We start from the raw sequence: 26630 nt of genomic DNA on the forward strand, positions 1-26630 counted from the left end.
CATGACACTGAATTTACCCCCTCCTTTTCCAAGTTCCTCTTGTGCCACCATGTAATAACACGTAATGGAAAATGAGATAGATAATCCTAGCATAGGTGTTGAAGATTTGGAAGCTTTGTGGGTCAAACTAAATGACAGAAAGGGGAAAAGTAGCTACAGGAGTCTTCCCGGCCACTAAATCAGTCAGAGGATATAGATTAGGTACTTTATGTTCAAATCAGGGAAAGGTAATTATGACGGCGGCAGGGGTTGGGGGGGCCTTCATATAATGTGAATGAACCTTTTAGAGAACCCAATACAAATTTGAAGAAAAAAGGAAAGTACCATTCCTAGCAATTTTGAGTTGTGATATGACACAAATGGAAGCTACAAGGGGAGGAAACAATACTAGACTTATGATTTTATAATGGTCAGGAAATGGTGCAGACAGTCAAGTTCAGACACCAGCTAGCTAAAAGCAATGGCAATATATGAACTTTAAAATAGGATTTGGAATAGCAAAAGAAAGGAGCTCAACCATGTTTAGCTTCTGGAAGGTAGATTTTGAGGGAATGCATCAGCATACATTATTAAATTGGCTCGGGAGTAAATGGAATATATTCAAAGATATAATAACGGGAACAACACTCCGTCAGGTAAAGTATGCAGTAAAGGAAACCAATATGGTGAAAACAAGTTAACACAGCGTTTACATTAAATATAAAATGGCATGTATGTTTGAAGATAGAGATGAGTATCGACAAAAGGTAACAGAGGTGAAGACTTCACAAGTTAATCTAAGAACTGCTTTCCCCAGACAGGGTTTGGATTTAAAGGGCAAGAGGAAGAAAAAGTAATAGATGCAGAAAAGGGGATCAAGGGGAAATTTAACAGAACTTTGTTTCTGGAGGCATTTCCTATGGTTGTTCACCTCTCTTGAGAGACAAACTAACTGTCCCAGAAGGATTGTGGGTTTATGTTCCCAGGTTTTGTAGTCACATCTACTTGATAATATACTTGAAGGAATATTAATTAAATAAATGAGACAGGCCATTTGTTACATTAAACCCTTTCCTACCAGAGAGTGTGTACAACTGTATCATGAACTTTCAGAAACTTGTATCATCGCCCAAGAAAGCTGACCAAATTTCGAAAGACCTCCAAGAACATAAAGCTCTGTTAAATTTCTCCTTGATGTCCAAATTTGCACATCCCACCTGTAAAACGGGAACACACATATAACAATTACTACGCCTGAGGACTGCAGGTATCGATGAAATCCTATCCCTACTAGATTCATCACCTTTGAGATAGGAAGAGACAAGATGTTGTAGAAAACTTAAAATTTCCACCAGAGTACTATATAGGCCCCAAGTTTCCACATGATTTGCTCCTGATTTTTAGGAGCAACTGGTGTAGAACGGAGTATCTTAGAAATCGGAATTCTCGTCATTTAGTTTGCTCCAGTTCTAGTCAGTTAGAACAGTTTCACTTTGGAACAGAATTTTTTTTTCAAAAGGGGGCGTGTCCGGCCACTTACGCCTGTTTTCAAAGTTTCGTCAGTGAAAACTTACTCCAAACTAACTTAGAATGGAGTAAGTGAAGATTTTTGTATGCTCGAAAAAACCTTGTCTACACTTTAGAAAATCAGGCATAGGTTACAAATCAGGCGTAGGGAATGGTGGGGGGGGTGGGGTTTAAAGGGAAGTATACAAACATTAAACACTTCAGTTTTACAAATAAAGAGCCATCATCAATAATAAATGATAAATACATCAATAAATCAACCAATAAATCAATCAAAAAAAATTAATAAGAAATATATTTTTTTTTAAATCAATAAATAAAACATTTTCTACTTACCGACTGCAGCACCGGGAGCCCTCCAACAGCATGCTGGGATGCCCCCCCACCAGTGTGTCTCTGTCAGTGTCTCTTATCTCTCTGTCTGTCTGTGTGTGTCTCTCATTCTCTGTCTGTCAGTGTCTGTGTTTCTGACAGCGAGGGGAGGGGGGAGGAGGGGGGAAGAGGGAGAGAGGGGGGAGCAGAGGGAGGGAAGGGGGAGGGATGGGGGAGGGGGGAGAAGGGGATAAAGGGGAGAAGGAGGAGAAAGGAGATGGGGGGGAGGAGATGGGGGGGAAGGAGATTGGAGGGGGGGGGAAGGGGGAGTGAGGCTGAACGGGCTGGGCCCGAGACTTCGGGCAGGGCCCGTCCCCAGCACCAGATTTACAGGTAGGTGGCGTTGGGTCGGGTCGGGGGGGTGGTGGGAGGGAGGTCGGTTCGGTTCGGGACGGGGGGAGGGAGGGAGGGAGAGGGAGGTCAGGTCGGGGAGAGGGAGGTCAGGTCGGATCTAGTCCGGGGGCGGGGGGGAGCGGGAGTCGGGTCGGGTCCAGTCGGGGGGGGACCGGGAGTCGGGTCGGGTCGGGTCCGGGGGTGGGGGGGGAGCGGGAGCGGGAGTCGGGTCCGGTCCGGAGGCGGAAAGCAGGAGTCGGGTCGGGAGGAAGCAGGAGCTGGCCGTGGGAGGAGCCTTATTCACGCAGCCCCAGTGAGGCCATTCGGCCAGGGCTAGGGGCTGCGTGCTTTGGGCCCCTCCCACACAGTTTTGGGCGCCTGGAGCTACTGCACTTGCGCGCCCACTGTAGCGCGCATGTGCAGAGGTCCCGGCACTGTTTTCAGCGCAGAGACCTGGCTCCGCCCTCTACAGCTCCTGCTGCGCTGCGCCGAGGGCCAGAGGACTTGCAGGGTGGTGGAGGATACGGAGGTTTTTTTAGGCGCACTTTGTGGCACGAAAAACGGGCATCCAGGTCGGGACTACGCCATTCTAGGCACAGCTCGAAACTTGGGCCCATAGAAGCTGTGTTCTTTTAAGTGAAGATTTATATGTGTAGATTTCTAAATGACTTTTGAATTATTATTCCACCTGGCAGTAAATTTATTGTCTACATCAACAGATTAATATAATGTTAATTGATGTGCTTTACTATCCTTTCAATAAAATCTGCATATTTATTTTCAGGGAAATATGCGATAATTTGCACCTTCTAACCATACCAGAAAATGCATTTCAAGGAATGAACAATGAATCCCTGACATTGTAAGTATAACAACTTATGACTGTTAGATAAATCACTGTACTTTCTCCACATGCATAAGGCAAATGTTCAGCATCAAATTAGTTCTTGAGAATTAGTAACGTATTTGAGATTTAGATTAAACACAGCAATGTAAGTTTTACAAAGTTGCACTCCAGGTGTAAAACCTCACCTGCTGGGAGCGCATATTGGGAATTTGAGCTTGAAGTCTCCTTGGTTTTCCACTGATTCATTTTAATTTTAGTGGACGGAAAACTCTGGAAAGTTCACAGCAAAATTTCTGCTGTATGCATCCAGTAGGCAAGAGTCCGCAAGATTTCATAAAATGAATCCTGATAGGTCAATTTTTACAGTAGAACTGGATCCTGATAAAGAAACAGGGGCACAATTTGAAAATGTTTGTAATATAAATTCATTTGTGGTTGATAGTTTTTCCCACATCATGTATCAAGATGTGTTAGAATTGCAGTCTCCTTTGATTGGTGAATTTCCCCAGTTATACAGACTAGAAAGTTCCCAGGTTCAAATGTGGCCTGTAATGAGTTAGTGGAACAGTGCTTGGGCCCTACAATTGAACTAGTGCCCTGGGGTAGGTAGGGAAAATTCTATCAGTGATCACCTCTTGCAGTGCTTGCGCATAAATGTTGGGTGGGGAAAGGTTGAACTCAGTTGTGATGCCTCTCTCAATTAAATAGACTGACAACACATGCTGTTATAGATGAATAATGGTCACTTAGGCAAGGTGTGACCAGCACTTGTGGAATGATACATAGCCAGAAGTCAATGGGGCCTATTTTCCCCAAGTACTTTAGGCGCAAAAGAGTCTCTGATGAGGCCAAGATGGAGTCTTGCGCTGCAGCGCCTGGTTAGCCCACCTTAAAGCCACGCTCAGCTTTCACTATTGTCTTGCTGCTGGAGATCGACTAACTGCACTGCATTTGAGGAGGACTTTTGATACACGTCGGGTTGCTTTCTGGGACACCTTGTCAAATGGAAATTCTCTGAGGATTTCACCTAAAGAGAGTGAATGCTGTACTACTTGGAGATCTTATAAGAGTCACCAGGAAAAGGGGAGCAGTTGATTATGGGGACCTTGCTAGGCGTCCCCTTGATCTGGAGGAGGAATGGGAGGAGGAGATGAGGCCAGGCAGAGCAGCACCAGCTGCTGCAGGAGAGAGGGACAGGGGGAGTCCTTCTTTCCTGCGGGTACAGGACATCCCTCCTCCACGAGGACGAATAGTGCTGCGCCCTCTCCCTCGGTTCCTGAGCCATCCTGCAATGTGCCGTCTTATTAACACTGCACCCATTTAGTGTCTGTTTTCACCCTTTGGCCAAAATAACCCCCCAGTAGAGAAAGCAAAGAAATACATGAAACACAAAGAACATTTGAATAGCTGAAGGATGTGAGGGGTGAGGGAGATAGAAATAGAATCTTGGTAAACTGGCAAAGTGGAGCAGGTTCCAGGAGTCTAGGAGCCTGGTGGAAGAAAAAAGGGCAATACCAAGGGTGCAGACCATCTCACCTGGCAGTGTTCCAATGGACGGATTGAGGGTGAGGAATTTGTGTCAGAAACGAGCGTACCATGCTTAAACAAAGGGGACTACAGTGGGATGAGGGCAGAGTTGGCTAAAGTAGACTGGAAACACAGACTAAATGGTGGCACAATTGAGGAACAGTGGAGGACTTTTAAGGAGCTCTTTCATAGTGCGCAACAAAAATATATTCCAGTGAAAAAGAAGGGTGGTAAGAGAAGGGATAACCAGCCGTGGATAACCAAGGAAATAAAGGAGAGTATCAAATCAAAGACCAATGCGTATAAGGTGGCCAAGGTTAGTGGGAAACTAGAAGATTGGGAAAATTTTAAACAACGGCAAAGAATGACTAAAAAAGCAATAAAGAAAGGAAAGATAGATTACGAAGGTAAACTTGCGCAAAACATAAAAACAGATAGTAAAAGCTTTTACAGATATATAAAATGGAAAAGAGTGACTAAAGTAAATGTTGGTCCCTTAGAAGATGAGAAGGGGAATTTAATAATGGGAAATGTGGAAATGGCTGAGACCTTAAACAATTATTTTGCTTCGGTCTTCACAGTGGAAGACACAAAAACCATGCCAAAAATTGCTGGTCACAGGAATGTGGGAAGGGAGGACCTTGAGACAATCACTATCACTAGTGGGGTAGTGCTGGACAGGCTAATGGGACTCAAGGTAGACAAGTCCTCTGGTCCTGATGAAATGCATCCCAGGGTATTAAAAGAGATGGCGGAAGTTACAGCAGATGTATTCGTTATAATCTACCAAAATTCTCTGGACTCTGGGGAGGTACCAGCGGATTGGAAAGCAGCTAATGTAACGCCTCTGTTTAAAAAAGGGGGCAGACAAAAGGCAGACTATAGGCCGGTTAGTTTAACATCTGTAGTGGGGAAAATGCTTGAAATGAAACTATCATTAAGGAAGAAATAGCGGGACATCTAGATAGGAATAGTGCAATCAAGCAGACGCAGCATGGATTCATGAAGGGGAAATCATGTTTAACTAATTTACTAGAATTCTTTGAGGATATAATGAGCATGGTGGATAGAGGTGTACTGATGGATGTGGTGTATTTAGATTTCCAAAAGGCATTTGATAAGGTGCCACACAAAAGGTTACTGCAGAAGATAAAGGTACGCGGAGTCAGAGGAAATGTATTAGCATGGATAGAGAATTGGCTGGCGAACAGAAAGCAGAGAGTCGGGATAAATGGATCCTTTTCGGGGTGGAAATCGGTGGTTACTGGTGTGCCACAGGGATCGGTGCTGGGACCACAACTGTTTACAATATACGTAGATGACCTGGAAGAGGGGACAGAGTGTAGTGTAACAAAATTTGCAGATGACACAAAGATTAGTGGGAAAGCAGGTTGTGTAGAGGACACAGAGAGGCTGCAAAGAGATTTGGACAGCTTAAGCAAATGGGCTAAGGTTTGGCAGATGGAATACAATGTCGGAAAGTGTGAGGTCATCCACCTTGGGAAAAAAAACAGTAAAAGGGAATATTATTTGAATGGGGAGAAATTACAACATGCTGAGATGCAGCGGGACCTGGGGGTCCTTGTCCATGAATCCCAAAAAGTTAGTTTGCAGGTGCAGCAGGTAATCAGGAAGGCGAATGGAATGTTGGTCTTCATTGCAAGAGGGATGGAGTACAAAAGCAGGGAGGTCCTGCTGCAACTGTATAGGGTATTGGTAAGGCCGCACCTGGAGTACTGCGTGCAGTTTTGGTCACCTTACTTAAGGAAGGATATTACTGGCTTTGGAGGGGGTACAGAGACGATTCATTAGGCTGATTCCGGAGATGAGGGGGTTACCTTATGATGATAGATTGAGTAGACTGGGTCTTTACTCGTTGGAGTTCAGAAGGATGAGGGGTGATCTTATAGAAACATTTAAAATCATGAAACGGATAGACAAGATAGAGGCAGAGAGGTTGTTTCCACTGGTCGGGGAGACTAGAACTAAGGGGCACAGCCTCAAAATACGGGGGAGCCAATTTAAAACCGAGTTGAGAAGGAATTTCTTCTCCCAGAGGGTTGTGAAGCTGTGGAATTCTTTGCCCAAGGAAGCAGTTGAGGCTAGCTCATTGAATGTATTCAAGTCACAGATAGATAGATTTTTAAGCAATAAGGGAATTAAGGGTTACGGGGAGCAGGCGGGTAAGTGGAGCTGAGTCCACGGCCAGATCAGCCATGATCTTATTGAATGGCGGAGCAGGCTCGAGGGGCTAGATGGCCTACTCCTGTTCCTAATTCTTATGTTCTTATGTTTGGTCCCCACCCCAAGTACCAACCCATTCCCTTCCCCTCCCACATCACCAGCACTTTTAGCTGAAGAGAAAGTGGTAGCTCGAGTTAAGCTCTGAAGTTATTCGAGTCAATACGAGGGGCAGAAAGCTGTAAAGTGCCTAGTTAAGACAGTTTGGTGCTGTACCTTTGAGCTTGCATTGAGCTTCATTGGAACAGTATTCAAGAGGGTTGGGCAATTGAAGTGGCAAGTGACAGGGAGCTTGGGATTGCACTTGTGACCTATCTTCAGGCAAAACTGCAAATTCAAATTGGGTTAGAACCCACAATCGTTCATTTTGTCTCTTTTTAATTTCTTACTGTGGCTTTTCTACCCCTTTCATCTTCTAATAAAGAAACTGTCCAAAAAAATGGCATTCTTTGTTTACATTTTTTTTTAATCAATCATCTTTCACACTGACAATTTTACTCTCAGAATTGCTCCAATATCATCATTAGTTCTCCTTTGCTTCATGTTATGTGTGCCATCACTATTTATTTTATATTTGCTTTCTGGAGATTCATTTGACAATTTTGCACTGTTTCTAGAATTTGACAACTTTTAAGAGTGTAATTTGAAAATGTATCTTTCAAAAAATATTCTTTGCCATGTTTGGCTGTGTAGCCTTTCTCTATTGGTTGTAAATAGTAAGCAGGATAGTAGCAGACTTCAGGAAGACATAGACAGACTGGTGAAATGGGAAGACATGCAGCAGATGAAATGTAATGCAGAGAAGTGTGAAGTGAATCATTTTGGTAGGAAGAATGGGCAGAGGAAATATAAACTAAATAGTACCATTTTAAAGGGGGTGTAGGAACAGAGAGAGACCTGAGCTGTATGTACGCAAGTCTTTGAAGATGGCAGGACAGTTGAGAAGGCTGTTAAAAAATCATATGGGATCCTTTATAAATGGAGGCATAGCGCATAAAAACAAGGAAGTTATGCTAAACCTTTGTAAAACACTGGTTAGGCCTCAGCTGGAGTATTGTGGCCAAACCTGGGCACCACACTTTCGGTAGGATGTCAAGTCCTTGGAAAAGATGCAGAGGAGATTTACTAGAATGGTACTAGGGATGAACGACTTCAGTAATGTGGAGAGATTGGAGAAACTGGGGCTGTTCTCTAAAGAGCAGAGAAGGTTAAGGGGAGATTTGATAGAGATTCAAAATTAGAAAGGGTTTTGTTAATAAGGAGAAACTTTCCAGTGGCAGAAGGGTTGGTAACCAGAGGATGCAGATTTAAGGTAACAACAACCAATTTTATTTATATAGCGCCTTTAACGTAGTAAAATGACCCAAGGCGCTTCACAGGAGTGTTATGACAAAACAGATAAATTTGACACCGAGCCACATGAGAAGAAATTACGGCAGACGACCAGAAGCTTGGTTAAAAAGGTAGATTTTAAGGAGCATCTTGAAGGAGGAAAGAAAGGGAGAGATGCAGAGAGGTTTAGGGAGGGAGTTCCAGAGCTAGGGCCCAAGCACGATCAGGGATGCTCAAGAGGGCAGAATTTGAGGAATGGAAACAGCTCGTGGGGATGTGAGGCTGAAAGAGATTACAGAGATAGGGAGGGGCAAGGCCATGGAGACATTTGTAAACAAGGATGAGAATTTTGAAATCGAAGCGTTAACTGGGAGCCAATGTAGGTGGGGTGATGGGTCATCGTGACTTGGTGCGAGTTAGGACACGGGCTGCCGCGTTTTGGATGACCTCAAGTTTACATAGTGTAGAATGTGGGAGGCCAGCCAGGACTGCGTTGGAGTAGTCAAGTCTAGAGGTAACAAAGGCATGGATGAGGGTTTCAGCAGCAGAAGAGCTGAGGCAGGGGCAGAGTAGCTGGGTGTTATCTTTGCATTCCAGAATGATGCTAGAATAGTGAGCAGTTTTTGCAGACAAGAGTAGGACCTGATAATGCTTTATGTGTTCGAGCCAGATCTGGCAATGAATGGCTAAACCTGTTGTCTGCCACATCTGTTCAAGTCTGCGACCCTTGGACTTGAGGGAGCTAAAATGAAGCCTGTACCAGTGGGAACTGACAAGGTGAGAGAGAGTAATGGTTTTAATAGGGACTAGGGCATCAAAGATGGTGGTGAGGGTGTGGTTGAGCAGATCGGTGGCTGCAGAAATGTCATAAGAACATAAGAAATAGGAGCAGGAGTAGGCCATATGGTCCTTCAAGCCTGCTCCGCCATTTAATACGATCATGGCTGATCCGATCATGAACTCAGGTCCACTTCCCTGCCTGCTCTCCATAACCCCTTAATTCCCTTATCGTTTAAGAAACTGCCTATTTCTGTCTTAAATTTATTCAATGTCCCAGCTTCCACAGCTCTCTGAGGCAGCGAATTCCACAGATCCACAAATTTCTCCTCATCTCAGTTTTAAATGGGCGGCCCCTTATTCTAAGATTATGCCCTCTAGTTCTAGTCTCCCCTATCAGTGGAAACATCCTCTCTGCATCCACCTTGTCAAGCCCCCTCATAATCTTATACGTTTCGATAAGATCACCTCTCATTCTTTTAAATTCCAATGAGTAGAGGCCCAACCTACTAAACCTTTCCTCATAAGTCAGCCCCCTCATCTCCGGAATCAGCCTTGTGAACCTTCTCTGAACTGCTTCCAAAGCAAGTATATCCTTTCGTAAATATGGAAACCAAAACTGCACGCAGTATTCCAGGTGTGGCCTCACCAATACCTTATATAGCTGTAGCAAGACTTCCCTGCTTTTATACTCCATCCCCTTTGCAATAAAGGCCAAGATTCCATTGGCCTTCCTGATCACTTGCTGTACCTGCATACTATCCTTTTGTGTTTTATGCACAAGTACCCCCAGGTCCCGCTGTACTGCAGCACTTTGCAATCTTTCTCCATTTAAATAATAACTTGCTCTTTGATTTTTTTCTGCCAAAGTGGATGACCTCACACTTTCCAACATTATACTCCATCTGCCAAATTTTTGCCCACTCACTTAGCCTGTCTATCCTTTTGCAGATTTTTTGTATCCTCCTCACACATTGCTATTTCTCCCATCTTTGTATTGTCATGGTGAAAGGAGGGCCAAAGGTTGTGTAAAGTCCTGTCCCTGCAGTACAGATTCACACGAGGCACATACTGAAGTCAAGGTCACTCAGGACCTGCACCTTTATTACACAGCTCTCGAATGCCACACTTGCCTGAGACCTGTCCTTATATACCTGTCTGGGACAGGTATCCAGTGTCTCCTGCAAGTGCACCCCTGGTGGTAAGGTAAGCTTGTGGTTACAGGTCATCTCTAGTTACAGTCATGTATAGCATGGTAAGATACAGTTATGTACAGTAGTGTGAGATACATGACAGGCTGGACAGTTTGGAATTGATAAGTGCAGTTGTAAGAGAGTTTTTCCAGGGGCAGATGCAGAAGGAAGTAGGTTTGGATTGGGGACGGGGGATGGGGGTGGAGAGCGATACAAGGAAATGGTCAGAGATGGCCTTATCTGTAATTGACATAGTTTGAATAGCGAGGCCAGGAGAGATGGCAAGGTCAGGGGGATGGGTTGAGCAATTCACATGGAGGGAGAGATTAAGGGAGGACAGGAGGGTAGTGAACTCAGAGGAGAGAGAACATGATGAATTGAGATGTAGGTTGAAATCACCAAGGATGAGAAGTCGCTCGGTGCAGAGGCTGAGGGAGGAAAGCAGTGAGGATATATCCGTGATAACATCTTTATCATACTTAGGTGGGCAGTAGAGAATGAGAATTTTAAATGAGAGGTGAGAGGGGTGGAATAAGGTGAGATGTTCAAAGGCGAAGAAAGTGCTGGAGGAATAGGGGGACAGACCAAGGTATGATTTGGTGATGAGAGCCACACCGCCACCACAGCAGTCTGGGCAGGGCAAGTGGTGGAAGGTATAGCCGGGCGGGGGGGGCTTTGTTTAAAGGTAATGTGCCATCATCCCTGAGCTAAGTTTCGGTCAGTGCCATGATGTCGATGCAGTCATCCACGATAAGCGATAAGGTCATGGATGGTAAGGTCCTTGTTTACAAGTGAATGGACATTCGGCAAGGAGATCTGCAGAGGATCCGTGATGGCTGATCCACTGCCAGTATACACAGGGTCAGTGCTTGGAGGGATGATTTGCACATGTAGGAAATTGGCAAGCTTAGCCCCCCATGGGCAAGCTGGGCGGCAAGTTTAGTTGGAGAGTAGGATGGGACAGTTGGGGTTGCTGCTTGTGAGGACTGGGAAAAGAACTGGAGGCAATATAGAACGAAGCAACATTTTGCACAGTGAGTTGTTGTTATCTGCAATGCACTGCCTGAAAGAGTGGCCAAAGCACATTCAGTAATAACTTTCAAAAGAGAATTGGTTCAATACTTGAAGGGGAAAAATTTGCAGAGATTTGGGGAAAGAACAGAGCAGTGTGACTAATAGGATAGCTCTTTCAAAGAGCCGGCACCAGCATGATGGGCCGAATGGCCTCCTGTGCTGTATCATTCTATTCTCATGAACTGTGTAAAAAAAAATTAGAACTCAAAAACATTTGAAAAAACTGAGCTTTTAAATTGGCAATAAAAACTTTAATGATCCTTAAGTATTTTCTATTGAATGTTGCCATTGTGTTTATCCTTCATCCTTCCTGCCCTGTGTTCTAGATTTTTCAGTAATATTCCAAGTGCAGATGAGGGAAGTCCTTTATATTGGACAAGTACAAAAAGTGGAAGGAGTGTACGACAAATCAGCCACCCCATCCACCCGTCCTTCCAACCATCGTCTGCCCCACCTGTGACAGAGACTGTAGATTCTGCATTGGTCTCATCAGTCACATTAGAACTCATTTTAATGTGGAAGCAAGTCATCCTCAACTCCAGGGGACTGCCTAAGAAGAACATATAGGAAAACAACCTTGTGCCTTCAAGAAGGCACCCATGAGCTGGAGTATTTGGGGGAACAGGGTGTCGTTCCAGAGGGCAAATTCGCAAGGGTTTCCCCGCCAGACGGTAAGGGGTTGGCGTGTGCACGCAGCGGCGGGAAAACAGGTGGAGCGGTCCCGGACACCATTCCGCTCCTGAGGAAGGGCAATTTCTAAAATGGCGGCCCCTCCACGGAGTGTTGGCGGCCATTCTGTGCCGCCCCGTGGCCGCCACTTCCCGGCGGTCAGAGGCCTTATCAAAAAAGGGCAATTTCGGCCCCTTTCACTTTTAACTCTTGTGCCACACAGCATGTATTCTTCAATTGTTTTACAAAGAGGAATTTTAAAGATACTTTCTTGAATATTCTCAGCAAGACCGGAGATGTCAACAGTATACCACTGAAATAGTATCAGTGTCCTGTGTAACCCAAACAAAGACACCACAGCTTTAAAGGCTTTCACTTCACTTAATGTATAATTCATCAAATAATACATTCTAATAACTTTGCCTTTTCAGGAAGCTGTACAAAAATGGTTTTGAAGATGTGCAAAGCTATGCATTCAATGCGACAAAGCTGGATAAGTTGTACGTTTTGTTTATTACTTTATTTTATACATTGTTGTTTCCTTGATCTAAGCAATATGTGGAATGTTTTACCAGAGTGCTTTGCAATACCCTATAAAAAATAATTAAAATCAGAAACAGCAATAGTTGTACTTTAGGATTTCATTTTGGCGTCTTTGAAGGACAGTACAGAAAAACAGTGTCTTAATTCATGTAGTTTATAAGCCACAAGATAACTCCAAGGTTCTCAATCACAGATAACTAAAGTACAAGATACAAGTGGTATACAGTATCTCATAGATTCCAGTACAGAACTATTCATTTTCTGAATGTCTTCTTTCGTGAAAAAAAATCAGAGTTCAAGTCAAAGAATAACAATGTTATTACTTTGAACTTAAGGATTTGATTGATGATGTGAGTAACAGATGAAAAGTATTTGTGGTCGATGACAGCTTTATCAGTTGAAACAGTGCAGACAAAAATACCTAATGTCTTATGTTCAACAAGTGTTTGGAGAGGGTTATTTTATGACTATTCGTTTGTGAGAAATATGCATTGAAACGTGTGAACTTTCCAAATTAGAACTAGCCGAGGCCAAAGCTGTTTTCTATGCACTAAGTGTTGCAAACTCAAACTATGGAGTGGGAAGAGGGTGAAGAAAGACCATTACTGATGGTGCGCAATGAGTAACAAAATTGTAAAGATCTGATTTCTAAATGGGTTTACAATTTTGTTAAACATATCTAACTGTTCCTTAAAAACAAATTTCCGATTTTGCTACACACATCACAAGAAGTGCCACGTGCTAGTCAGAGTAGGAATCGCAGGATAGCTCAGATGAATACGTGGCTTGAGCAATGGTGCAGCAGGGAGGGATTCAAATTCCTGGGGCATTGGAACCGGTTCTGGGGGAGGTGGGACCAGTACAATCCGGACGGTCTGCACCTGGGCAGAATCGGAACCAATGTCCTCGGGGGAGTGTTTGCTAGTGCTGTTGGGGAGGAGCTAAACTAATATGGCAGGGGGATGGGAACCAATGCAGGGAGATAGAGGGAAACAAAAAGGAGGCAAAAACAAAAGACAGAAAGGAGATGAGGAAAAGTGGAGGGCAGAGAAACCCAAGGCAAAGAACAAAAAGGGCCATTGTACAGCAAAATTCTAAAAGGACAGAGGGTGTTAAAAAAACAAGCCTAAAGGCTTTGTGTCTTAATGCAAGGAGTATCCGCAATAAGGTGGATGAATTAACTCTGCAAATAGATGTTAACAAATATGATGTGATTGGGATTACGGAGACGTGGCTCCAGGATGAGCAGGGCTGGGAACTCAACATCCAGGGGTATTCAACATTCAGGAAGGATAGAATAAAAGGAAAAGGAGGTGGGGTAGCATTGCTGGTTAAGGAGGAGATTAAGGCAATAGTTAGGAAGGACATTAGCTTGGATGATGTGGAATCTATATGGGTAGAGCTGCAGAACACCAAAGGGCAAAAAACGTTAGTGGGAGTTGTGTACAGACCTCCAAACAGTAGTAGTGATGTTGGGGAGGGCATCAAACAGGAAATTAGGGGTGCGTGCAATAAAGGTGCAGCAGTTATAATGGGTGACTTTAATATGCACATAGATTGGGCTAACCAAACTGGAAGCAATACGGTGGAGGAGGATTTTCTGGAGTGCATAAGGGATGGTTTTTTAGACCAATATGTCGAGGAACCAACTAGGGGGGAGGCCATCTTAGACTGGGTGTTATGTAATGAGAAAGGATTAATTAGCAATCTCGTTGTGCGAGGCCCCTTGGGGAAGAGTGACCATAATATGGTGGAATTCTGCATTAGGATGGAGAATGAAACAGTTAATTCAGAGACCATGGTCCAGAACTTAAAGAAGGCTAACTTTGAAGGTATGAGGCGTGAATTGGCTGAGATGGATTGGCGAATGATACTTAAGGGGTTGACTGTGGATGGGCAATGGCAGACATTTAGAGACCGCATGGATGAACTACAACAATTGTACATTCCTGTCTGGCATAGAAATAAAAAAGGGAAGGTGGCTCAACCGTGGCTATCAAGGGAAATCAGGGATAGTATTAAAGCCAAGGAAGTGGCATACAAATTGGCCAGAAATAGCAGCGAACCTGGGGACTGGGAGAAATTTAGAACTCAGCAGAGGAGGACAAAGGGTTTGATTAGGGCAGGGAAAATGGAGTATGAGAAGAAGCTTGCAGGGAACATTAAGACGGATTGCAAAAGTTTCTATAGATATGTAAAGAGAAAAAGGTTAGTAAAGACAAATGTAGGTCCCCTGCAGTCAGAATCAGGGGAAGTCATAACGGGGAACAAAGAAATGGCGGACCAATTGAACAAGTACTTTGGTTCGGTATTCACGAAGGAGGACACGAACAACCTTCCGGTTATAAAAGGGGTCGGGGGGTCTAGTAAGGAGGAGGAACTGAGGGAAATCCTTATTAGCCGGGAAATTGTGTTGGGGAAATTGATGGGATTGAAGGCCGATAAATCCCCAGGGCCTGATGGACTGCATCCCAGAGTACTTAAGGAGGTGGCCTTGGAAATAGTGGATGCGTTGACAGTCATTTTCCAACATTCCATTGACTCTGGATCAGTTCCTATGGAGTGGAGGGTAGCCAATGTAACCCCACTTTTTAAAAAAGGAGGGAGAGAGAAAACAGGGAATTATAGACCGGTCAGCCTGACATCGGTAGTGGGTAAAATGATGGAATCAATTATTAAGGATGTCATAGCAGTGCATTTGGAAAGAGGTGACATGATAGGTCCAAGTCAGCATGGATTTGTGAAAGGGAAATCATGCTTGACAAATCTTCTGGAATTTTTTGAGGATGTTTCCAGTAGAGTGGATAAGGGAGAACCAGTTGATGTGGTATATTTGGACTTTCAGAAGGCGTTCGACAAGGTCCCACACAAGAGATTGATGTGCAAAGTTAGAGCACATGGGATTGGGGGTAGTGTACTGACATGGATTGAGAACTGGTTGTCAGACAGGAAGCAAAGAGTAGGAGTAAATGGGTACTTTTCAGAATGGCAGGCAGTGACTAGTGGGGTACCGCAAGGTTCTGTGCTGGGGCCCCAGCTGTTTACACTGTACATTAATGATTTAGATGAGGGGATTAAATGTAGTATCTCCAAATTTGCGGATGACACTAAGTTGGGTGGCAGTGTGAGCTGCGAGGAGGATGCTGTGAGGCTGCAGAGCGACTTGGATAGGTTAGGTGAGTGGGCAAATGCATGGCAGATGAAGTATAATGTGGATAAATGTGAGGTTATCCACTTTGGTGGTAAAAACAGAGAGACAGACTATTATCTGAATGGTGACAGATTAGGAAAAGGGGAGGTGCAAAGAGACCTGGGTGTCATGGTACATCAGTCATTGAAGGTTGGCATGCAGGTGCAGCAGGCGGTTAAGAAAGCAAATGGCATGTTGGCCTTCATAGCAAGGGGATTTGAGTACAGGGGCAGGGAGGTGTTGCTACAGTTGTACAGGGCATTGGTGAGGCCACACCTGGAGTATTGTGTACAGTTTTGGTCTCCTAACCTGAGGAAGGACATTCTTGCTATTGAGGGAGTGCAGCGAAGGTTCACCAGACTGATTCCCGGGATGGCGGGACTGACCTATCAAGAAAGACTGGATCAACTGGGCTTGTATTCACTGGAGTTCAGAAGAATGAGAGGGGACCTCATAGAAACATATAAAATTCTGACGGGGTTAGACAGGTTAGATGCAGGAAGAATGTTCCCAATGTTGGGGAAGTCCAGAACCAGGGGTCACAGTCTAAGGATAAGGGGTAAGCCATTTAGGACCGAGATGCGGAGGAACTTCTTCACCCAGAGAGTGGTGAACCTGTGGAATTCTCTACCACAGAAAGTTGTTGAGGCCAATTCACTAAATATATTCAAAAAGGAGTTAGATGAGGTCCTTACTGCTAGGGGGATCAAGGGGTATGGCGAGAAAGCAGGAATGGGGTACTGAAGTTGAATGTTCAGCCATGAACTCATTGAATGGCGGTGCAGGCTAGAAGGGCCGAATGGCCTACTCCTGCACCTATTTTCTATGTTTCTAAGAGAATCCTCCTATAATGGATGCTTGCATCTGAGAAATATTCAACAACAACAACAGCAACTTGCATTTATATAGTGCCTTTAACATAGTGAATCATCCCAAGGTGCTTCTTGGGAGCATTGTCAAACAAAATTTGGCTTCGAGGCACATAAGGAGCTATTCGGACAGCTGACCAAAAGCTGGGTCAAAGATGTAGGTTTTAAGGAATGTCTTAAAGGAGAAGAGAGAGGCACAGAGGTTGAGGGAGGGAATTTCAGAGCTTAGGGCCTAGGCAGCTGAAATCATGGTCGCCAATGGTGGAGTGATTAAAATGGGGATGCACAAGAGGCCAGGATTGGATGAGTGCAGAGATCTCGGAAGATTGTAAGGCTGGAGTAAGTTACAGAGATAGGGAGGGGCGAGGCCACGCAGGGATTTGAAAACAAGAATGGGAATTTTAAATTTGAGGCGTTGCCGGAACGGGAGCCAATCTTGGTCAGAGAGCAACGGGGTGAAGGGTGAACGCAACTTGGTGCGAGTTAGGATACAGGCAGCAGAATTTCGCATGAGCTCAATTTTATGGAGGGTGGAAGGTCAAGTCAACTCTAACTGTTGCAATTCTACTAAGCCTTAGATCTCTGTCAACTGATCAGATGGAGTATAAAAGCAGGGAAGTCTTGCTACAGTTATACAGGATATTGGTGAGGCCACACCTGGAATACTGTGTACAGTTTTGGTTTCCATATTTAAGAAAGGATATACTTGCTTTGGAGGCAGTTCAGAGAAGGTTCACTCGGTTGATTCCAGAGATGAGGGGGTTGACTTATGAGGAAAGATTGAGTAGGTTGGGCCTCTACTCATTGGAATTCAGAAGAATGAGAGATGATCTTATCGAAACGTATAAGATTATGAGTGCGTTTGACAAGTTGGATGCAGAGAGGATGTTTCCACTGATGGGGGAGACTAGAACTAGAGGGCATGATCTTAGAATAAGGGGCCGCCCATTTAAAACAGAGATGAGGAGAAATTTCTTCTCTCAGAGGGTTGTAAATCTGTGGAATTCACTGCCTCAGAGAGCTGTGGAAACTGGGACATTGAATAAATTTAAGGCAGAGATAGACAGTTTCTTAAACGATAAGGGAATAAGGGGTTATTGGGAGCAGGCAGGGAAGTGGACCTGAGTCCATGATCGGGTCAGCCATGACTTCATTGAATGACAGAGCAGGCTCGAAGGGCCAAATGGCCTACTCCTGCTCCTATTTCTTATGTTCTTATGAAAGCTTAATCTAATGGCTGCTTTCAGCTCCTGAAAGCTTTGATAGTCTACAGCCTGCAACATCCTGTCTGAAAGTGTACTGTCTAAATGTGTGAGGAGGACACAAAAAATCTGCAAAAGGACAGAGACAGGCTAAGTGAGTACGAAGAAATTTGGCAGATGGAGTATAATGTTGGAAAGTGTAAGTTCACGCACTTTGGCAGAAAAAAATCAAAGAACAAGTTATTATTTAAATGGAGAAAGATCGCAAAGTGCCGCAGTATAGCGGGACCTGGGGGTACTTGTGCATGAAACACAAAAGGATAGTATGCAGGTACAGCAAGTGATCAGGAAGGCCAATGGTATCTTGGCCTTTATTGCAAAGGGAATGGAATATAAAAGCAGCGACGTCTTGCTACAGCTATACAAGGTTTTGGTGAGACCACACCTGGAATACGGCGTGCAGTTTTGGTTTCCATATTTACGAAAAGATATACTTGCTTTGGAGGCAGTTCAGAGAAGGTTCACTCGGTTGATTCCGGGGATGAGGGGTTAGAGTCAATGCAAGGTGTTTTCTTTCAGCATAACAATTCATTGTATATTTACAAAATGTCTGTTTATGATTGCATATTAGAACATATTTTGCATATTAGAACATATTTAGCGGATTCTATTACCAGAATGACTGAAGGAATCTGTTAAGACTTTAGCCTTGCCTCAATGCTTTGGGATCATAAATCAATGTTCCCAGTTCCCAACTGAACCCTTCTCCCCCTACTCAAGATCTTGGACTGGATTGGCAGTCTTTTCCAAAGTTCTTTCTTCATCATTCCTATAGATTCTGTCTTGGTGTCTCAAGTGGGACTATCCAATTTTCTTATGCCAAACCTGTATCTATTTGTATAAAGAAGATTCCCTTTAGAAGAAACAGATGTTATTATAGGAACTAATATTTTGTCTAATGTCACAAAGCTAGACATCATTGTAAGTCGTATCAGTCATAATTATTATAATCAAGGCTTTGACTTGACTAAAGGCTAGATATTACTGTAGCCGATAACGCTGAATGCAGCCCTATGACGATCCTCTGTTCAATATTTTAGCCCATTTAAAATAAACGGGTTAATGGTCCATTAAAATAGTAGACAGGACTGTCATATGATATTGACCTTTGATATTATCACCAACAGTAATTTTCAACTTTAAATAAGAGATTCTGCTGTATTTTCTTGTGTTACTTTGTTGAACTTTAAAATGAAATGATCTGGAAGGAATTCCCTTCTATATATGAAATCTGAGGTCAATTACTAGCAATGGAAAGATCAACCCTTACTAAGAATTGAACTGTACTCTGGTAAGAAAAGATGTTCTGCAAACTCAAGTCAGTTCCTAGTGGGAATGGGCCCCAAGTATGGCTAGTGTGGGAAATGGAAAAATGTCACATTAGAGCAATAGAGGATACTCTCTCTTCTGAAGTTGGGCCGAGGACTTTGTTGACAGAGAGTAGAAAGAACTGTATACTGCACCTAACGATAATGTACCCAACACAGGAATGCATGATGCTGACAATGAATGTCAAGAATAGGAAATGTTCTATTCCCTAGAATTAGTATCCTTCAAATAAAAATAGAAGGTGCTGGAAACACAGCAGGTCAGCACCTGTGGCAAGAGGAAGGATCACCCTCAAATCTCAACCCTAACTCCCTCTCTCCACAGATGCTGCCTGGTCTGGAGTGTTTCCAGTATTTTCTGTTTTTATTTCCGATTTCCCGCCTCTGAATTATTTTACTTTTTGTATTAATGTCCCTCATCTTGTTGAGCACAAAAATTCACAATAAAAAATGTTTAAAAGCACATTATTTTACGTTGGCAAATTGAACTTAACACGAATTTACTTTATAAAATGTACAATGTATGCATGTATTGAAAGATAGTTTCTTGATGTCCTGAGGATTATACATGTCTTCAGTGATTTGTGGATTTTTTTGTAGGGGACTGATGGCAGATTAAGGAAAAAGCCTTAAATTATATATAATTCTATGTTTCTAGCATATGTATGTTCTTTATTTCATTGAAGATTTAAACATAGCAATGATATTAAAATTTTTTGCAGGGAACTTAATGATAATAAAAATCTAAGGACAATACACGATGATGCTTTCAAGGGAGCTATTGGACCAGATGTATTGTAAGTTACAGCAACTTATCTACTTTTCACTTCATGTAGGTTACAAACAATATTAATTTTAAACCATGTATTTACATTAATTGTAAAATAGACTCCATCAAAACTGCAAATTAAGCTTTTTGAAATGAAAATAAACTTTTTGGGGGGAAAATTGCTCTCCTTTGCACCTCCCGTTAGAGCTTCCGGGTGGTGATAACGGGGCACAAATGAGTTTGCGCCTGGGCGCAGCGAATTCAACGACGCTGTGAACCTCCTTGCCAGTTTTGCGCTGGCACTAAGACTTACCGCCTCAGTCCGTAGCGCCCCGTTAATTGTGACATTATCCGGTGCGCAGCACCCCATTACCACCCCAGATCAGCAGTTCCCTCTCGCTCCCTTCCATGAGCGCCTGCTGTCACCAATGACAGGAAGCGGTATGCAGATGGCTGCTGGAGGAGTGGTATTGAAAGGCATCAACATCCGGCTTATTTGTAGTCGGTAAATATTGCTGCTTTATCAGTTTTGTCTTGTTAATGCAACCATTTGAGCGATTTCAGCGTTTTTCACTTTCAGGAGGCTTCAGCATCATTTAGGTGAGATTTAAAAGTGCAACGTTTCCATATGTTCATTGGGGCTGTACTGGCACTGGACCTCACACTCCAGCATTAATGTCGGAGGCAGGGGAGGCAGAGAGAAAGATTGCGAAATGTGACCAGAGGGAGGAGAGCCAACAGGGCTCTCAACAGGAGACCTTACCCTCCATGGGTATTCCAGCAGCAGTTCTCCTACATCAATTTCACTGAGGAACAGTGTCTTAGAAGGCTCTGCTTTACCAAGGACATGGTCACAGAACTCTTCCACCTCCTGTAATCAGAACTCCAGCCTCAGACCAGGTGAGCACGGCTCTCTCAGTGACAGTCAAGGTCACCGTCGCCCTCAATTTCTACACCAGCGGATCCTTCCAGTGTGCAACAGGAGACATATCTAACATATCGCAGTTTGCCGTGCATTGCTGCATCCGCAAGATCACAGATGCTCTCTACAGAAGGAGACGGGACTACATTTCCTTCCCCATCACCAGAGAGAAGCAGCACGAGAGTGCATGTAAGTTTGCCAGGGTAGCGAGCTTCCCCATGGTGCAGGGGCCCTCCAGTACTCAGCTGAGCGGGTGTTCCATTTTGTCATTGTCTGCTGCATGCTGCACAACTTGGCCATCATCAGGGTACAGCCATTGCCGCTCAGGAGGAGGAAAAGGGAGATGAGGAGGAGGATGAACAAGAGGACAAACAGCAGCGATGGAGGAGGCAGCCACTCAATCGGCCTTGTGGAAGGGCGGTCCATGTCCGCCTCATCAGGCTTCGGTTCCAATGAATTCAAGGCCACTTCCCGGTTGCTCAGCAAGTCCCATCATTCCATCAATTTCTCATTCCATATCACACCCCAAAGCTGAAATGAGACACAGCACCAAATCTGCCACATTGCATTAATACATTTATCCAAATTCAGAAACCACATATATACAACAACAATATTAAGAATATAAGAAATAGGAACATAAGAAATTTGACTCCTCAAGCCTGCTCCGCCTTTCTGTAAGATCATGGCTGATCTGATCCTGGCCTCAACTCTACTTCCCTGCCCGTTCCCCATAACCCTTGACTCCCTTATCATTCAAAAATCTGTCTATCTCTACCTTAAATATATTCAAAGACCCAGCCTTCACAGCTCTCTGGGGTAGAGAATTCCAAAGATTCACGACCCTCTGGGAGAAGAAATTCCTCCTCATTTCTGTTTTAATTGGGCCCTTATTCTGAAAATATGTCCCCTAGTTCTAGATTCCCCCATGAGGGGAAATATCCTCGCTGCATCTGCCTCGTCAAGCCTCCTCAGAATCTTATCTGTTTCAATAAGATCACCTCTCATTCTTCTAAACTCCAATGTGTATAGGCCCAACCTGCTCAACCTTTCCTCATATGATGACCCCCTTCATCTCTGGAATCAACCTCGTGAACCTTCTCTGAGCTGCCTCAAATGCAAGTATATCCTTCCTTAAATAAGACCAAAACTGTACACAGTACTCCAGGTATGGTCTTACAGCGCTCTGTACAGTTGGAGCAGGACTTCCCTACTTTTATACTACATCCCCTTTGCAATAAGGGCCAACATTCCATTTGCCTTCCTGATTACTTGCTGTACCTGCTTGCTAATTTTTGTGATTCATGTACAAGAACCCCCAGATCCCTCTGACCTACAGCATTTTGTAATCTCTTCCCATTTAAATAATAATTTGCTTTTTTATTTTTCCTACCACAGTGGCCAGCCTCACATTTTCCCACATTATAGTCCATCTGCCAAATTTTTGCCCACTCACTGAGCCTATATATCCCTTTGTAGATTCTTTGTGTCCTCCTCACAACATGCTTTCCCACCTATCTTTGTATCAACAGCAAACTTGGTTACATTGCACTCAGTCCCTTCATCCAAATCATTAATTTAATCACACTTGTGCAATCCCTTACATCCGCTCTTTGCAGTACCTTTTCCTAATCTACTGCTCCTACAGTGGCTGCAGCAGGGCTGGTGGTAGGCTGCTGACTGTCGGTGCCAGAGACTACAGATGGCCTTGCAGGATGCCCTCGACCAACTCTGGGCCTGGAAGGCCCGGCTGTACACTGCGCCACCTCAGGATGGGCGGTGCCAGTGTGGGCTGACTGGATGACAGGCAGCGACAAGTGCAATTGCAGAGTGGCATTGGTGGGATCAGAAATGCTGTCATCCTGAGAGGACAGCAGGTTCCTGCTCCACAGACCCACTCCCCCGGGGCAGCACCTCAGCATCCCCACCGATCTGCTGGACCACAGATTGGTGGCCTGCTGCGACACCATGAGATCACCAGTGGACTGTGGTGGACCCAGCGACGATGGCAGCAGTCAGAGCTTGCGTAAATGTCTCCCATCGAGACTGCATGAGAGCAGTCTGAGACTCAATGCCACCAACCATTGAAGGCATGACAGCACTAAGACGTTGCGTCGCTTCCGCCTGTGCTGCAATGGAAGCTGCCACATCGCCCATGACACGCATCATGAGGTCTAGATCTACACGGTCTCTCTGGGAGTCCACCATCCTCTATAGGGTGGAACTGATGGGCACTATAGTGTGCGCGCAAAGCTCTGTGCAATGTTGGAGGCGGACTCCTCCACACTTCTTACCATTACTGAGAGGCTCTCAGGCACCCTTGCCATTGCACCTATCATCTCCGAGTGCATGGCCATCACGCTTCTTGTAAATGCCTCCCCATCAAGGTCCTCATATGAGTCCTGCGCAGCAGAACTCATGCGTGAACTTTTGTTCTGGGGAGCATATCCCAAGCTACCCTTTCCCCCAGGCCTTGCTGCAGCCCGCTCGTTCCCGGTGGATCTACCCAGTGCAGACCCCTAAAGTTTCTAAACTTGCCTCTAAAGATTGCGTAGTACCAGTATTTGAGGTGGTCACTGTGGGTGAGAGATGCAGTGACGTGGTGTTTTGCTCCTCCCCCTCTTCTCCTTCCTTAGGAGGCTGATGGACTGGCTGGTCATCTGGTTGTTGATGATCTGAAAGAATAAAGGCTATAAGCTTTATGGTGCGGGCAGGGGGACAGGAATGGAGCAAAGAATGCAGACAGTATCAGGAGCTGGATAGTGATAAAGCCTTCTGGTGTGAGGGGGAAGTGGGATGAGAAAGGGAGAGGGGATGAAGATACCGTTGTTGTTCCCAATGGGATCGACGTCGCCGATGGCCATGGTGCCCACCACCTGCTGCTCAATGAGTCACAGCACTCACTCCTCAAGGTCTGTAAGCTGCTGGAGTTGCGCATTGCCCCCGCCTCTTCTCTGCTGCTCCCTCCTATTGTTGGCCATCTTGGCCTGCAAGAGAAATGAATGTGTGTGAGTGTGAGTGCAGCTGAGTGTTTGGGAGATGTGCATGCCATAGTTGAATAGCTGTAATTGTAGGCAAGGCATGAGATTTGGATGTGAATTTTAGTAGGTGGAGCTGCTTGATGGGTACGTGATGGGGGTTAAAACATAGAAACGTAGAAACTAGGTGCAGAAGTAGGCCATTCGGCCCTTTGAGCCTGCACCGCCATTCAATAAAATCATGGCTGATCATTCCCTCAGTAACCTTTCCTGCTTTCTCTCCATGCTTTGTGCAGTGTGTACAGACTGAGGTTCAGATGTTGATATGTAGGACCTGTTGAAGCATGTACTCGCTCTGACCACCTCACTGAGGTCACTGAATTTCTTCTGCCACTGTGTCAGGCTCCAGATGACCTCCTGGGCCACTTTTTTCCACATTGCCCTGTAGACCTGGGGCACTGGACAGGAACAGCACTGCCCTTCTTCGTTCCATTCCCGCGATCAATGCCTCCAATGTCTGGTCGGTGAAACATTATACTACATAGGATTACAAAGGATATATATACGGTATAGAAGCAGGCCATTCGGCCCAAACCAGTCCATGCTGGCGTTTATGCTCCACGCGAGCCTCCTCCCATCTTTCCTCATCTAAATCTATCAGCATAATCCTCTATCCCCTTCTCCCTCTTATGCTTGTCTAGCCTCCCCTTAAATGCATCTGTACTATTGGCTTCAACCACTCCCTGTGATAGTGAGTTCCACATTCTCATCACTCTTTGGATAAAAAAGTTTCTCCTGAATTCCCTATGGATTTCTTGGTGACTATCTTATATTGATGACCTCTAGTTATGTTCTTCCCCACAAGTGGAAACATTCTCCTGTATCCACTCAATCAAAACCTTTCATAATTTTAAAGCCCTCTATTAAGTCACCCCTCAGCCTTTTTTTCAAGAGAAAAGAGAGCCAGCCTTTTCATCCTTTCCTGATATTTCTGGTGGTATCCTTGTAAATCTTCTCTACACCCTCTTCCGTGCCTCTATATTCTTTTTATAACATGGCGACCAGAACTGTGCACAGTACTCTGAGGGGGTGAAATTTGGTAACACCCCATTTGGGACAATAACTTTTAAAAGCTTGAAAAGTGAGCTCACTTCTGCTAAATTGGCCTTTAGTGCCCCTGGAAGGAAGGGGGCAGTAAATGAGGTGTTAATGACCTCAGTGGGGCACTGCAGAGGCTCAAATTGCAGAGCGCTACCCAATTTCAGGTGACTTGTATTCAGCAATCATCCTTCACACTGGCTGATTCTTAAAGGGCGGGTAATATCAAGCTGCTCATTTTCAGCATTTCCGCACTCGAGGGAGAGCTGTGAGCTAATGTAACAACTTTCTGGGATGGCTGCTGGAAATCCTGCTGCAAGGGAGAGGACCAGGCACTTCAGTGATATGGCATTGGAGACATCGTTGGGGGCAGTGGCAAGAAGGAGGGAATCACTGTTCCCCGCATCTGGAAGGAGGCCATTGCTACAGGTCTTCAGGGCCATGTGGAGAGAAGTGGCCGAGGAGATGCCAGCCAGCACTGTGGTAGACCGAACCCTGACAAAGTGCCGCAAGAAATTCAACGACCTCTGTCGGCGAAGGGAGTACATGCTTCCACACCTCCTACATACCAGCCTCTGAAACTCTGCCTGTGCACACTGCAAACCACCACTTCCCCACCAAACATGTGCAGCTACTCATACTCACATCCTCATCTCACACCTTGCCTACATTCACAGCTATTCAGTCACAGCAGGCATATCTCCCATATACATAGCTGGACTTTTACTCACACAAGTTCCTTTCTTTTTCAGGCCAAGGTGGCACGAAATAGGAGGGAGCAGCAGAGGACTGGTGGGGGTGAACCTCAACTGCAGTAGTTCTCTGAACTGGAGGAGTGAGTTCTGTGGCTCACTGGGCCACTGGTGGTGGACGCCGTGGCCAGCGGAGACGTTGATCCCGTTGGTGGCAACAACGATATCTTTATCGCCTCTCCATTTCTCATCCCACTTCCCCGTCACACCAAAAGGCTTTATCAGTTTCCAGCTCTTGATAGCTTCTGCCTTCCTTGTTCCATTTGTGACCCCCTGCCTTCACCTTAAGGCGAGTCTTGTGCCATTTATGCTTTCAGATAATCAGCAAGCAGATGTGCAGCCTGTACTTGAGCCCCCTATCACACTGAGGAGGGAGAAGAGGAGGAAGAGGGCCCAAGCACTACGTCATTGCATCTCTCACCTGCAGGCACTAGCTCAGAGACTGGCACTACGTGGTCCTTAGAGGTTAGCTTAGCAGAGGGGTCTGCACAGGGTGATGCACTGGGGCCTAGCAGGCTGCAACAAGGTCATGGGGAAAGGGTACCTCGGGAGCCATCTCCCTGGAGGGCGAGTTCGAACGAGTTCTGCTGTACAGGACTCGGATGAGAACCTCGATGGGGAGGCATTCGCAAGAAGGGTGATGGCCATGCACTCCGACATAATAGGTGCAATGGCAAAGGTGCCTGAGAGCCTCTCCGCTATGGTAAGGAACGTTGAGGAGTCCACCTCCAGCATTGCACACCATGGAGCCCATCATTGCCAGTCTGCAGACGATGGTGGACTCCCAGAGAGACCGTGCGGATCCAGATATCATGACGCGTGTCATGGGCGATGTGGCAGCTTCCATTGCAGCACAGGCGGAAACAACGCAACGTCTTGGTGCTGTAATGCAGACAATGGTTACTGCCATCGAGTCTCAGACTGCTCTCATGCAGTCACAGCTGGATGCCTTATGTGCCCTGACTGCTGCCATCGCCGCTGGATCCACCACAGTCCACTGGGATCTCACGGTGTCGCAGAAGGTCACTAGTCTGTGCTCCATCAGATT

At 45.1% G+C, this 26630-nt stretch overlaps 1 protein-coding gene across 1 annotated transcript in view; it reads left to right on the forward strand.

Annotated features, from left to right (window-relative positions):
• The window catches only part of LOC139273885 (lutropin-choriogonadotropic hormone receptor-like), a 122154-nt gene that overhangs the window by 43345 nt on the left and 52179 nt on the right, over positions 1-26630 (forward strand). The window contains exons 3-5 of the mRNA XM_070890960.1: positions 2931-3073; positions 12303-12371; positions 19786-19860. Coding sequence (XP_070747061.1) covers positions 2931-3073; positions 12303-12371; positions 19786-19860 — 287 coding nt within the window. The remainder of the gene's footprint in view (positions 1-2930; positions 3074-12302; positions 12372-19785; positions 19861-26630) is intronic.

The sequence above is a fragment of the Pristiophorus japonicus genome, chromosome 9 (assembly GCF_044704955.1).
Source record: "Pristiophorus japonicus isolate sPriJap1 chromosome 9, sPriJap1.hap1, whole genome shotgun sequence".
In the NCBI taxonomy this organism is placed as follows: domain Eukaryota; kingdom Metazoa; phylum Chordata; class Chondrichthyes; family Pristiophoridae; genus Pristiophorus; species Pristiophorus japonicus.